At 35.8% G+C, this 15,354-nt stretch overlaps 2 protein-coding genes across 2 annotated transcripts; both read right to left on the reverse strand.

Moving 5' to 3' along the window:
- Positions 2,721-4,936, reverse strand: LOC109847862 (allene oxide cyclase, chloroplastic-like). Its single transcript, XM_020417099.1, has 3 exons — positions 4,684-4,936; positions 4,479-4,600; positions 2,721-3,490 (listed from the first exon to the last, which is right to left on the reverse strand). Exons 1-3 carry the CDS (start codon positions 4,898-4,900, stop codon positions 3,089-3,091), a joined length of 741 nt encoding a protein of 246 aa, XP_020272688.1. The 5' UTR covers positions 4,901-4,936; the 3' UTR covers positions 2,721-3,088.
- Positions 14,236-15,312, reverse strand: LOC109847867. Its single transcript, XM_020417105.1, has 2 exons — positions 14,610-15,312; positions 14,236-14,502 (listed from the first exon to the last, which is right to left on the reverse strand). Exons 1-2 carry the CDS (start codon positions 14,827-14,829, stop codon positions 14,324-14,326), a joined length of 399 nt encoding a protein of 132 aa, XP_020272694.1. The 5' UTR covers positions 14,830-15,312; the 3' UTR covers positions 14,236-14,323.

The raw sequence follows: 15,354 nt of genomic DNA on the forward strand, positions 1-15,354 counted from the left end.
GTCAATTGCAAATTTTAAATTCTTCGGAGGTTGCTGGTAATTTTCAGATTTCATGTTTATTATTTGATCTTTTGAGGGTTTTTCTACAATTTTAAACGTTAGAGATGTCAATTGTAAATTTTAAATTCTTCTGAGGCTGCTGTTAATTTTTCAGATTTCATGTTTATTATTTTAAGTTTTGAAGCCTCTTTAGAGGGCGTTTTGTGTAATTTTTGAAATTTTTTGGATTTTTTATAATACTTCATATATTATAGCATGTTAGTTTCTTACCTTAACAAATTAATATCGTGAAGCAGTTTCTTGTATTTTATTAATCTTATTTTTTAAAATTATTTAGCTGTAAGTAGCTCATATGAGATTAGAACAAGATATAATTATGATTAAGATAGATTAAGATTTGAATAAAATATTTAAAATAATAGAGAGTAATATTGACCATGCAAAATTTTTCTCAACCCGTACTTTTAAGGAGAGTAAGATATGATATAATTTTTATATTTCTACTAGCATGATGTACATATGTGAGTCGGTGCATTGACATTCGATGAACAACGCATTCATAAATTATCATTATACTTATATAAGATAGCCTTCATAAGGGGGGTTAGTCACCTAGAACTTAAAATTAGAACTGGAATAATCTGTGGGATAAATTTTTAAGGTGTTAGTCACATAGAACTAAAACTAGAACAAAATTTTACAGTGTTAGTCAAGTAAAACTCTAACAAAACTAGAATTAGGATAATGGTACAAAATTATCCTACTTTTTTTATTTTTCTATACAAAAATGAGAGTTCTATCCTCTCAAATTATTCCAAGTTTTAGCTTGGAACTACGTGGTAAAAAACTAGAACTCATATTTATTTTGTTATTTTTTATTTTTTATATTTTTTTCCTCTACTTTTTTCCTATTATGGTTATCACCATCATTAGACCATCATTATAATAATAATTATCAATATTTTATAGTCAAACCAAAAGTTATTTAATAGTAAATAACATTCTTGTAAGCAATTATTAATCTATAATAGTAAGTTTAAAATACATAAATAGTATTTATATCTTCAAAATACATAAATATATGTTTCATGATTATAAAAATTTATCTCACGTAATCTTATCAAAATATCTCGCTTCATAAAATTGTTTTTATTTATCCTACTAAAATATCTCACTAGCGAAAAATTATTCTATTTTAACAATTATCTCATTTTGCATGAAAATGACTCAATTGACTAACACTTTTGTGGAACTCTATCATCGTAATTTCTTCTCAGGGACCGCTTTTATTAATTAATTATTGTATGGTCCCTTCAGCTAATTATCTATGCTGTAAAATTCCTATGCGTTTAAAGCCCACATGAGACGTGCAACATCATGTGACGATACTTGTCTGTTTTTGCAACAGGACTAATTTTTCTCCTGAATTAGTTCAGAGTTGATCCTACGGGGTAACTTTAAAAGAAAACTAGTCCCGTTTCCTAAAGTTTAAAAAAAAAAAACTAGTTAAGTTCTAGCTTAATTTTTGCCAAACTAAAATCAAGTATTTTGAACCAAACTTGTATCACTAAAATTATTTCCGTGGAGATGCTAAACACAGCCATAGTCTTAGTTAAGTAAAGTTCTCAAACTATCGGAAGAAGAAGATTAAAGATTGGTGAATCATATAAACACGATGAGAAATTACTCAAAAAATTATCCTCATGAAACAGGAATATCATACTGGGGGAAAAAACCTAAATTGCATGTTCTAAAAAATTATAAGGGAATGTTATATTTTCCCCAATAATTTTATTCTTTTAGGAGTACGACTAGGAATATGCACATGCATTATTATAGTTTACTAGTTTGCGGTCCGTGCAGAGCACGGTATTTTTTTTTGCTACAGTAATCCCGCTTTTTAATATACATGGTTTGAATTTTTGGAAGTGCTACAGTATCCCGCTCTGCTACAGTGCCTTTTAAATGTTACAGTATACCTGTGTGCTACAGTAGCATTTTTTATTAATTACTAGCTACAGTAAGCATGCTACAGTAAACTGTATTATTTACTGTAGCATGAATAGTGAATCTCTGATCCTCCTATTTGTATAAAGGAATAGATTATGAGAAGTGTTATTTCCAGAAACTTGATTGCACTGTCCTACCAATCAATTTATGAGATAACACGGTAGCTAGTCATGTAACAAGACTTGTCTATCATTGAATTTTCTGAGTCGTGCAATCGTATCATGTTCTGCATTCCTCATCGTTACAAAGTTTTGACGTATATAGTTGGATAGCCTTTAAAGTAACATCTGAATGACATACATCATTAGCTTAATTACATATCCAAGTTTGATATAATAGAAAGAAGTATAAATTGCGGACAAACTCACTCACATATACTTTCAAGGGATTTTTTGTCTTTAAACCAAATGCTCTACTGCAATTTCCTCATGAACCCAAATTACATGAAACTTATATATGTCTTAGCCCAAATAGCGTATGTATACTAAAAAGTATACATTTGAAACTGAAATACCAAATATGTCCCCGTCTTCCTCCTTCATCCCTCTCTTTTCTGAGCAGGGTACGTTACGAAACTCCCCTCTAGCCTAAGATTTGAGAATTATGAATACCGGTATGTAGGTTGCTAAAGTGTAATGAAAATATAAATATAAGAACATCTGCAGTTCATCATATAAAAAAATTGAAGACAAATATATGCAAAAATGACATTCATTAAGAGATCAATCTTATTACAAGTGTACCTTGCTCATCACCAACTTATTCCAATCTTTCATTACATCCAACAACTCAAGTCCACAAACACACGCAAAATTTAAACTATGATCCTCCTACAAATTGACTAACACACAGCCAAATCCTCGCCAATTACTACTCTCGTCTTACAATTAACATTACTACTAAAAATGATCAACAAGAGAAAATATTCACTGCTCCAATCCACTGTCAACAAGTAGACATTCTTTTGTTGCATCATTAATACAATAGAACAGAATCACTAGATACTTTTTGAACCACTAGGCGCTATCACAATCAACATGCTAACATCTAGATAGTTCCACAATCAACAGGGCTAACATCACTTGGTGAAGTTCTTAAGCGCCGCGTGGGGCTCCGCGGCCTTTGCAGCTGGCGTGGGCTCTGCTGTTGGCGACGGAGGAATCGGAGTACCAAGAAGCTCCTTAGGGAGATCAGGGATCCCCTTGAGCTCAAAAGTATAGAAGAGCTTAAATGGGAATACGATCTGCTGCAACTTCACCTGACCATAGACGCCCTCAAAAATGCCTGATCCACCGGTGACAGCAAGGTACGTTTCCTCGTACGTCAGGTACGGTCCTTGAACCGATATGTGACCATAGTCTCCGAAATAGAAGCTGTAGATTGCTTCGTATCGGTCTCCGTTTCGTTCAGGCACGTGCTGGATTAACACACACAGGCCTGCTGTGATTCCAAGGCGTTTCTCTAAGTTACCGTGGTAGAGCTGGACAATTGAGTAGCATTTGTTAGAAGAGGGATTTTATAAGGGTGTTGCTACAGGGACCCCAAAAAATGGTCACCCGTGGGGTGATTTACTGTTCATGAGCAGTAAATCGCCCCACCATGAGGTGACACCTCACATGTCCCCTCAGGGTCCTTTTTTTTTGGGGTCCCTGAGACATTAGTCATTTTATAATTAAAATTGTAATTTATCATGATACATCTTCAATCACTTGAGAATAAAATCATGTGGATTTAGGAGATGTAAGTGCTAACCAAATAGTTTAGGGGCATAAATGGCTATACAGGAACAGTAGATGGAGTATATTTCGTATTTAACCCTCTTTTCCAATTTACTTTTAATCCATATTAAATTATGGTAAAAAAAAATAATATTTAGTGGTAATAGATTATCGTTTGAGTACATTGAAAATATTCACTACACAAGGTGTCTCATGTAAACAAGATATACACATAATATCATCTTTGTCAACAACAATAACAACACCAACTCTCTGATGTCAAGTACTTAATTCGTTTATAAATTACCCTCCTCCGGACAAAGATCAATCAATGCGAAGAGCACAGACTAAGTAATAGGACAAAGTTAGATCAATCAAAAACTAGATCAATCAATGTTAATAGTGCCTAATAGACTAATATCACAAAGGAAAAAAAATGAAAATAGGCTGGCAACCCATTTGAGAAAATAGACCACAGTTATATTTTGTCAAAACGGAAAGCACTGTAATTTAAATTTACAATTGTCTAGATATCATTAAACAATTATAATTGAGCATGTGGACTCCCCACTACCAAGTTTAGCTTCAAATAAACAACACACCCAAAAAAAATAGTAATATAATACCGGCATGCCAACAATTCTTTTAAAACTCTTGGCTGCTTTTTAACTACATACAGATGATGGAACAAAATAATGCAAATTGAAGTCGTTGATCAAAGGGGTTATGTGCGAAAATTCAGAAGCTTGCCTTGTTGCTGAAGGGAACTAAATCTCCAAGAGTGTTCGTAGGCTGCTGGCTCAATCTCAAATAAGCAGGGCTCCCTCTATCTCCCTCATTAATCTCATAAACATGCAATTTCTGGACTTTGCCTGTTGATCAATTAAATAACAAATGAATCAACCATCAATCACACTAACCAATACCCAATTAATGAAAATTAATCAAAACTTACTCGGCCTTTCAGAATCCTTCGAAGCTTTAGTGGAAAACAGAGAAGCAGTAACAGGGTTCTTTTGAGAATTAGTTTCCAATCTGGATTTTTTTGAACAGATGGAGTTGAGTGATCTCAGACTTAGATTTTGCGAGAACTTTGAGAGGTTTTTCTCTGAGTTTGGGAGCTTGGAGGAGAGAGAAGAGGAGACTCTGAGAGCTGAAGAAGTTGTTGCCATGATTATTACTTGAGAATGAATGAAGAGTTTGGGGGAAACGGAGAGCGTGGGTGGCCTTTTATTATCGAAGTTAAGACGCGAGGGGCAAATTTAAAAGGTTAGAAAGTGGTGGACTAAAATGAAAATTGTCGCCTGATTGCACGGTAGGGTGAGCGGTCTAAACCTATAACACCGGCAGACATGGACCCAATTCGGACCGTTTGATTCGTTTCTATAACGTGCTTCAATTTGTTTCGACTCAAAAATGTTTCAGTGCAATTAATTCAAATTTTTCTTTCAATGATTTACAAGTTTTGTCCGTAAGCTAAGGGGTTGTTTGGTTCGCTTAAAAGGCCTCTGGAAACCCATTTCTGCGTCTGACATTAAGGTCACATCGGATTTTTTTTTCTCCCGTGATTCTTTTCGTGGGTTTGGTTCGTCAGGGAGAAACATGAGTGAAAACGGCACCACCTCAGACTTTTTTCTCTCCCCGACTACCTTCCCCAACCGAGAGAAATCGATGAAAACCCTGGCCACTTCTGACAATTGCTCTCTCGTTTCTCTCCTTGATTTCTTTTGTGACACTAGGGTTACCTCATTGCTCTCCTCCCGTCAGAAATATCCTGCGGCCTTCTTTGTCACTATCTTCTTGTTCGTCATCTTCGTCTTTCGCCTGAATTTCGTTCTTGATTTTCATATTTATCAAGCATCAGTTCCTCAAAATTATTTTTTTACTGGATCTTGCTAAAAAGGCATCGGTTTTATTGAAAAATTTGGGTTTTTTCGCAGTTTTTTTGGTTGGATCTTGTTGTTCGGCGATCTAAGGTATGATTTCTACTCGAAATTTTGAAAGATTATGATTTCTGCTCATTTTCTATAATTAGTTGAAATTATCTACAATTATCTAAAATATTGTGAGTTCTGCTCATTTTCTATAATTATCTGAAATTATGTGAAATTATTCACAAAGTTTAGTTAAAATTATCTGAAATGTTTAGTTGAAATTATCTAAAATTTTCTATAATTAGTTGAAATTTGGATCTAAGGTATTTTTGTTGAAATTTGTATGTTGAAACTTAGAAATATTTAGACGATAAATGAAAATTTTCATGAAAACTGATCGAAAATATCTGAAATTATCTGCAATGTTCATTTTAGAAAATATTGTGATGAAATTTTGCATGTTCTTTTTTTCTTGTATGTCCCAAGTGAAACTTTCGTTTAATTTAAGAACGATATTCATTTATTGTAATATATAGGAAGTATTTATATGCCTTCGTATTGTAATATTTACCTTTCATGATGTGAATGTTGTGGAATACTAACTTTTACATTGAAATTGTAACTGGAGGAACTTTATAAGTCACAATACAAACATGACAATTGATAAAATTTTCTGTGACGCAAGCATCCTACAATGTACACGCATTGTATTTGATGGCTATTGTTGTGGGTTATTAAGGTATTCGGTTGTCATGACACGAGTTTACTTTGGTGACTTTTTTACTTTTAGGCTATGATAATTGTCAAAATTTCTGAGATTAGCAACATGTAATATCTATTGATATTGCACTGGATGGCCAACAATGATGATATTGACCAAGTTCTCAGCCCTAAGCGATAATTTGCATATACTCGTGCTTGTATTATACATTTCCTTTATATGTTTATACATGGATAATTTGCATATACTTGCCTTTATTTCCTTTCATTTTCATTGTTTCCTTTTATGTGGTTTTTTGAATTATTGTGGTGTATTGATGTATCATGCGCAACAATGTGCACACGTCAGTTTAGTGTTTGTGAGACTGTCTCGTGTTCAGTGGGTGGCTAATAATGATGTAATATATTGCATTGGATAGCTATGATGATTGTCAAAATTTTCTCGTGTTCAGCCCCTTGGTATTTTCTCGTGTTCAGGCAATTTTGTTTAGGCTATGATGATTGTCAAAATTTCTGAGATTAACAACCTGCAATATCTATTAATATTGTACTGGATGGCTAACAATGATGATATTTATCAAATTTTGAGCCCTCGGTCATTACGTACATGTTTGGTATTTCCAGGTATGATGCGATTTGCTATGTTATATACATATTTATAGCTAATCAGGTTGTTTATATGTTTTTTATAGGTTTCATAAAAAATATGGCTAATTCAGGTACATATTTCATAAAATTATGAATAAGTAGGGTATTACAGGTCTTGATTATTTTCTTCTTGGAAAACAAGTTTCGTGTGATTTTTTTTTCATCTCAAAGAGAGATGTTTCAGGTCAAATCAGATACATGGTTCATAGCGATTGATTCATGTTATTTTAGGTTTCGCATGATTTTTTAAGTCAAATAGATATTTCTAATGAATTCGAGAAATTACGATTTGTTCATGTTACATTCGCACTTTTATTTTGTTAAGATTAGTTCTCATAACGATCACAAATAAATTTGTCTATAGTGAGGGGTAATCTTACCATGGTGATTATATATAATTTTTACTACACTTCAAAACCAACCAAACACAAGAAAAGTGGGAAATGACAAACCAACAAAAGTTTTTCTTTTTTTTCGTGCGAACCAAATACAAGAAAAGTCAATACATTGGTTTCCCATCATATTTTATGTGTGAATCAAATTAAAACAATCTATTTCTTAGAAAAATTAAAAAAACTCAAAACTTGTGTCTTTTGACATGGAATTGCATGTTCCTATATATAGGAAACGAACCAAACAGCCTCTAAAGTAACTCTTTTTTTTAAAAAAACTGAGTGAGTACAAATTTAAGCTAAGTAGACCGTAACGAATCGGACCAAACTACTTTTGTTCAAATTGATTCTTTTTAATATTAAGTTCAATTTGATTTGCTCGAAGTTGATCGAGACTGACGATGGACCAGAAGAGGACCACAGCCCACAAGGCGTGACAAATTGACCGTTCTAACCTTAAGCACGTTGGGAAAAAGAATGAGTCGCATAGAGATTTGTGTGCGTTCCCACGTGGACCACGCATGGTCATTGATCTGGAGAGGTGGAATGTGGGTCCCAGGCTGATGTCGTGTCTTCTCGTGGTCAGTAATAGAAACCTAGTTAACTTTTATAACTTTGACTGATAGACTGAAAATGCTTTCCACAATGTGAGTTCTCGAGCCACGCATGCACCTGCCCCCAGTAATTCACCCATATTAAAGATGGGCCCACAGTTAGGTTAGAGTTAAACTCGGACGTTGCCTCACACGTTTTGCGTTTAAAGTCCTTGTTTCCTCAAAAAATTTCAAAAAGTAAAAAATAAAAAAAATAACAATAATAATAATAATAAATTGTGATTATTTGGACGGTGACTCTTGTTTATTCGCTACCGTGGAAATTCTTAATTCACAAAATTTCGAGTAACCTATGAAGCGGGGCGAGTATAAAACAATTAGGGATTTAGGGTACTAATTTAAAAATATGAAAGATGTAGAATACCAATATGTATAAAAAGATGAACTAATTTAGTAACGCACGCAATCGATAGTTGTTGTTGCTGCTGTTATTATTATTATATTAAATTTTAGTAGGAAACGTGAGTAAACTTCAAGAATTCTAGAAGACTAGAACACTTAGGAGTCTTTGTGCAATTACAAGGAAGATCACACAACAATACGAGACAAACACAGAATAGAAAGCATTGAGGTCAATTTGTTGGACTAATTAACCTCATAAAACATATTAGGGTTCTAGGTTAATGGAAAGAGCTATTCCAACCGCCCGAGTCGTCTATTTGACTAGAATCCAATCTAATATTTTGCACCCCTCGTGCGTTATAAAAAAGAGGGATGCTACAGGCACATCTCCGGCCACACCATCAGCCACACCCCCTCACCTGCTACAGTGCAGGGGGCCTCACTTGAATTTTTTTAAAAATTTTCAAGTGGGGCCCCCTACACTGTAGCAGGTGAGGGGTGTGGCTGGTGGTGTGGCCGGAGGTGTGTCTGTAGCATTTTTTTTATAAAAAAACAAAAAAAGAAAAGAATATCTCTAATTAAAGTTAAAAAAAAGTCCATGGCAGATGAAGAACCGTAGGTTAGTAATCTAATAGAGTGTGGAGATATCAACTCGCTTTTGGCGTTGTGATGGCGATCTAATGCTTGATTAACAAAGGGTCACGGTATTTTATTTAGCATGTTTGCTTTGTTGTGAATATATATTTTGAAAGCGGAAGGGGCAGCAAAAAAACAAAAAAAAATTGATGCTGTTGTGAATTTTTGAGTCGGTGGTCAGCATGACAGCCAAGATCCAACCTTTGAAGTCCTTTTTACCTTCCGACAAAAATATTCTCTTTTTTTGAAGAAAAGCTGGAGCATTAACTTATGATTCTTTGACATGAGATGTCGTAAATATATATGTGGATTTTTTTTTGCACAACAGTTTTATTTATTTATTTTATTTAATGCTGCATCCGAAACATGAGCATAAATACAGTCGCACAATTTAACAAAGACAAGGACGTAATTCATATACTGAAGCATGAATTTTCATTGTTCTTGAAATTTTTTTTTTTTTTTGAAGGGGAAAGTGAGGGGGAGAGGGGGAAGTTGCTAAAATGTCAGAATTTTGACAGCTTTCTCCTAAAATCGCCTCTTTGCCCTTTAGAAAAAACCGAACCAAACAGCCCCCCAGCTATATTGTTCACGAGAATAGTACGTGAGGAGTATTTGTCAGATTGGTATAAAAATTAAACTTATATGATGATGTACAATAAGTTCTCAAGTCCAGTTGAAGGGAGTAGATTTTGGGACGTGGACGGAGAAGAGATGGTGTTGCCTTCTAAAATAGTAGTGAAGAGGGAAATGGGGCGGGCAAAAACAGCTAGAACAAGGGACCACTCAGAAGAAGGGTCAAGGACCGGCCAGTGGCCACCACCAAGGCATCAATGCAAGGAATGCCAATCAATCTCAAGTGCGGCCATTGTGGAACATTAGGCCACACAATAAGAAAATGCCCTACAGCTCCACCACCATCTGAAAAGGCAAAGAAATAGACAAGCAGAGACAAACAAGTGGTTCATTTGTATTTGGTTCTAGTGTATTTGCGATATCTGATATCTATGTTCTCATGCATTTAACTTTATGTACAATTCAGATTCAGGGAGGATCGTAAGCATCTGATGTTGGCCCAATTCATCAAATAAGAAGAAGAAAAAAAGGAAGACCCGAGAGAAGCAAAAATATAATTAGGTCACTTGAAAGCTTGTCAAGAACCAATACCCTCAGTAGAGACTCAATACTAAGAGAGAGGAGAGCTAATGTTGTTAGAGGAAGGGGAGGAGGCAGAGACAGAGGACTCGGAGATGTAGCAGAATCACAAGCTAGAGGAGGCATGTTGGATTATTTTAACGATCTAGACATGAAAATTTGAACTAGAAATTCAGATTAAAGTTACCGTTCACCGTCGAAAACAATGGAAGTCTTCTCATCTCTCCTCTCGTAGCCAACGATGGAAATTTGGTCTCTTTTCTGCGTACGGTTGAGAGGAGGGACTCCCACGTTTAAATAGATATTTGTGATTAACCCTACCCATCATGGTTTAATCACAACCGTGAGATTACACTCCGATCGGTCCTATCATTTAGATATTCAAGATAACCACCAAACTTGATAAATATGAAACTGTCTAACCAGACCATGTGGTTAACATCCTGATCCTAACTTGAATCGATGGCAACTTAAATCAAATCCAAAATCGAGTAGGTTGGGCCACATGTGTTCGTTGGATTAATCGAACCCAACAATCTCCCACTTAGCACAACATACCTCATTTTAATTTTAAAAAACATTTAAAATTTTAAAAACTTTTAAAGTCGGGTGCGCACCCATTTATTTTAGAAAACAATTTGTTGCCGTGATTCTAATTAGGATAGTTTCTGAAACCTTTTCCTTAAAACAAAAGTACCACTAATGGTTAATTGTGAAAACATTATATGCTCTAATATGGCACAAGGTCACTCCACGGTCCAACCACTAGTACCGCTAATGTTCTAAATATATTTTCTTTATGGTGGTTTTAGTGGAATGTAATAGAGTCGTACATCCCTTATGGTCAAATCCGATGTACTCCCTTAAGTGTCCTCTGCAACATACACAAACGTGTATGTCATTCTGAAACTTTTATCGGCATCCTCCGTGTGAAAACCATCACATTTAGTCTAAAACAAAAGCCTCAAATATGATGCCCAATCACATTCAGCTTCTGCACAAATTTAAGAGTATCTTTACTTTAACCTTTATGACTTCATGGACCACTATCTTTAATTCGAGTTTCTTTAGGATTAACTTGAAACTCTTTACTTTAAACTTTAGTTTTTTCTTTACTTTAAAAATATATATATTAAGCAACAATGACCAATTACATAATGCTTGAAAATATCAAATTGCTAACAAAATCAACATAATAGTTTCTTTATGAGCTCAAAGCAATCCAGAATATAGTACTTGAAAATAAAACAAAACTACTACTACAACTAAATCTCACTGATCATATAGAATCTAAAGACTCTAAAACACCCATACTGGATACATGTTCCTTGAAGAGCCCTGGAGAAATTCCCTTGGTCAAAGGATCAGCAATCATCAACTGAGTCGGCAGATGAGGAGCCTCAATCAATCCTTGTTCGACCTTATCAAGGACTAACAAGTATTTCACAACGATGTGTTTATTCCTGTTGGAAAAGTTCTTGTTCTTTACAAACTGTACGACTGCCTGATTGTCACAATACAACTTTACTGGTCTCTGAATGGAATCCACCACCTTTAATTCACTGATAAAATTCTTAAGCCAAGAGGCATGCAATGTTGCTTCAAAAACAGCAACATATTTTGCCTCCATAGTGGATATCGTCACTAAGGACTGCTTGATACTTTTTCATAAAACTACTCCTCCAGCAAGCAGAAATATATAACCTAATGTTGATTTCCTGCTATCAGCACATCCTGCGAAATCTGAATCTGAATAACCGATGACTTCTAGATTTTCAGACCTTCTGTAGACCAACATGAAATCCTTGGTCCTCTGCAAATACCGCAAAACCTTCTTTACAACTTTCTAATGAGCTACACCAGGATTTTGTTAAAACCTGCCTAATATTCCCATGATATAACTGATGTCTGGTCTGATGCATGACACTGCATACATTAGACTACCAACTGCAGAGACATACTCCTCAGAGTTCACGAGCCTACGCTCAACGTTATTTTACGGGTATTGAGATTTGTTGAACATATCTCCTTTGACAACTGGAGCTTCACCTGGTGCACAAAACTTCATGCCATATCATTGAAGGACTTTCTCAATATAAGCACTTTGAGATAAGCCCAACAAGCCTTTAGTCTGATCTATATGGATCTTGATGCCCAAAACATAATGAGCATCTTCGAGGTCTTTCATATTGAAATGCCTCGAAAGAAAATCCTTAGTTTCATGTAGGAGATGAATATCGCTGCTGACAAGAAATATATCATCTACATACAATACTAGAATGAGGAATCGGCTCCCACTAATTTTGAGGTATATGCAGTGATCAACAAGATTCTCTCGGAAGCCATTTGATGTTATCACTTGATAAAATTTTAAGTACCACTGTCTGGAAGCCTGTTTGAGACCATATATTGCCTTCTTCAATCTGCAGACCAGATCTCCCTTAACTTCAAATCCTTCAGGCTGCACCATAAAGATTTCCTTATTCAGATATCCATTCAAGAATGCTGTCTTGACATCCATCTGATGGAGCTCAAGATCAAAATAGACGACGAGAGCAAGAACTATCCTAAGAGAATCTTTCTTAGATACCGAAGAAAAAGTATCAACGTAATCAATCCCTTCTCTCTACTTGAAACCCTTGGCCACTAGCCTGGCCTTGAATCTCTTAATGTTTCCTTCAGAATCCCTTTTGGTCTAGACTCATTTGCATTCCATCGCTCTAGCTTTGTTCGGCAAAGGTACCAACTCCCAAACATAATTCTTTTTCATTGACTAAAGCTCTTCTCCATAGCCTTCAGCCAATCAGCTACATGAATGTTGTCTCTAGCTTCTGAGCATGATAAGAGATCATCAGATTCTGGATCAATGCATCCACTTTCCTAAAGATAGACCTCATAGTCGTCAGGTATGGCAGATCTTCTGACTCTAGAGGACCTTCTAACAGGTTATGTCTCTTCCGTAGGAACAAAAGTTTGTTGAACCGGAGAAGGAGGTGGAATGCTATCTGGAAGAGTTGGGAATCTAGAGATGACATCTAATAGCAAAGCGACTGCTCATCTTCTAAAACTTCCTCAAAACTTAGACCACAAGGTTCTGAAGAAGCATTATGGTCTTCCAGAAACTCGGCATGCTGTGTCTCGAAGAACTGGATAGACCGAGAAGAACAATAGAACTTGTAGCTCTTAGATCTTGCAGGATAGCCGATAAAGCGACATGACACTGTTCGGGCTTCTAATTTCTTAATGTCTGGATTATAAGGACGTGCCTCCGCTGGACATCCTCAAACACGCAGATGACCAAGACTAGGATCCCTACCAGTCCAAAGCTTGAACAGGGTCTCAGCTACTGCCTTACAAGGGAGACGATTGATGATATATGCAGCTATCTTCAATGCCCCACCCCCAAAACTTTCAGGCAAATCTGAATGACTCATCATGCTACGAACAGCATCTTGATAAGTACGATTTCTTCTTTCAGCTACTCTATTTTGTTACAGAGAATCTAGGAGAGTGTACTGAGAAATAATGCCTTATGACCTCAAGTACTCAATGAAGGGACCATGATTTGTGCTGTCCTGATCGCTTTTACCATAGAATTCATCATCTCGATCAGAACGCACAGATTTAATCTTTCTTTCTAACTGTTTTCAACTTCAGCTTGAAAGATCTTGAAAACATCCAGTGCCTCATATTTGTGGTGAAGAAGAAAAATACAAGCATAGCGCGAAAAATCATCTATAAAGGAGATGAAGTATCGCTGACCACCAATGAGATGAAGTATCGCTGACCACCATGAAAGGGAGTGGAAAAGGTCAACAAATATCTGTATGAATAAGGTTAAGGAGACCTTCACTCCTAGTGGCTTTAAATTTTCTCAATTTAGTCATCTTTCCCTTGATACAATCAACACAAGTACCAAAATTAGAGAAATCTATTTGTTCAAGAACACCAGACTTTACTAAGGATTTCAATCGCTTTCTTGAAGCATGTCCCAATCTCTGGTGCCAATGTATGGAAGAATTGTTATTAAGCCTAGGACACTTTGTACCGGAAGAAGATGAATTCACAGTCATACATAGAGAAGAAGGAAAAGATGCATCCAGATTTAATCTATAAAGACTGTCAATTAAGAAACCATGTTCGATAATATCCAAACCTTTTCTGATAAAACATAATTGTTCTAAAAAACAAAGCTATAACCAGATCCAGAAAGTCTAGAAACTGAAATAAGATTCCTTCTTATAGAAGGTACATGGAAAGTGTCTGATAAAACTAAGGAAACTGCAGAATCCAAGCGCAGACTGAAAGTCCCAACGAGCTTCACCTCCAAAGGCTGTGAGTTTCTCAAAAAAAGCTGCTGATTTTCCCTTGCCTTCCGACTGTGGATTATTCCCTGTAATGAAGTTGAAATATACACAGAGACACCAAAATTAATCCACCAAGAATTTGAGGAAACATCAACTAAATATGTTTCACAACAAACATGAACTAAATCCCTACCTCCCTTCTTCTTCAGCCACTGCTTATAGTTCAGACAGTCTCTCTTCATATGACCAGGTTTCTTGTAGAAGAAACATTCAACATTTTCTCTTGCTAAAGAAGTGCTAGAAACAGTGGAAAATTTGTCAAAAGACTTCTTCCCCTTATTGTGCCCTTGATTCTTGAAGGATTTTTTTCCTACCTTATTTGGTCCAAGCTTGCCACGTGCCAGATTTGTCATCTCAGCTTTTCCTATTTTTGGCCGTTCTTTCTTAGCAACACATAGAGCAATAAGCTCATTCAAGTCCTATTTCCTATCTTGAGAACTGTAGTTCACCTTAAAAATATCAAATTTGCTTGGTAGAGAAGCAACTACAAAATGAACCATCAGATCATCCTCTAATTGAAGTGCCAACTCCTTGACGAATGATCAACTGAGAGACCTTCAAAATGTGCTGACGAACATCACCACTTCTATCATATTTCAAATTAATGAGTTTGACCAGATAACTTTGCTGTCTCGCTCTAACGGATCCTTCAAACTGCTTCTTGATGGTCTCAATCAACTCTTTAGCAGTTTCGCAAGCCGGAATCCTTCCACGAAGAGTCTGGTCCACCGATGCTCTAATGATCAGCATGACAAGCTTGTTGGATTTGACCCACTGAGCATGAGATTTCTTTTCAGATAGACTTGATGACTCATCAGGCTCTTCTGGCTTATCTTCAGTGAGAACATAGTTGAGATTTCTTTTCAGATAGACTTGAT

Source organism: Asparagus officinalis, chromosome 1, assembly GCF_001876935.1.
Source record: "Asparagus officinalis chromosome 1, Aspof.V1, whole genome shotgun sequence".
Lineage (NCBI taxonomy): Eukaryota > Viridiplantae > Streptophyta > Magnoliopsida > Asparagales > Asparagaceae > Asparagus > Asparagus officinalis.

Excerpts from the sequence above, each read along its gene's own strand:
- LOC109847862 (XM_020417099.1), bottom strand. The coding sequence starts at position 4,900 with ATGGCAACAACTTCTTCAGCTCTCAGAGTCTCCTCTTCTCTCTCCTCC. Across the intron at positions 4,601-4,683 it reads GAAGGATTCTGAAAGGCCGA|GCAAAGTCCAGAAATTGCAT; the intron begins GTAAGTTTTGAT and ends ATTGATCAACAG. Across the intron at positions 3,491-4,478 it reads TAGTTCCCTTCAGCAACAAG|CTCTACCACGGTAACTTAGA; the intron begins GCAAGCTTCTGA and ends TCAATTGTCCAG.
- LOC109847867 (XM_020417105.1), bottom strand. The coding sequence starts at position 14,829 with ATGACAAATCTGGCACGTGGCAAGCTTGGACCAAATAAGGTAGGAAAA. Across the intron at positions 14,503-14,609 it reads GTGGCTGAAGAAGAAGGGAG|GGAATAATCCACAGTCGGAA; the intron begins GTAGGGATTTAG and ends ACTTCATTACAG.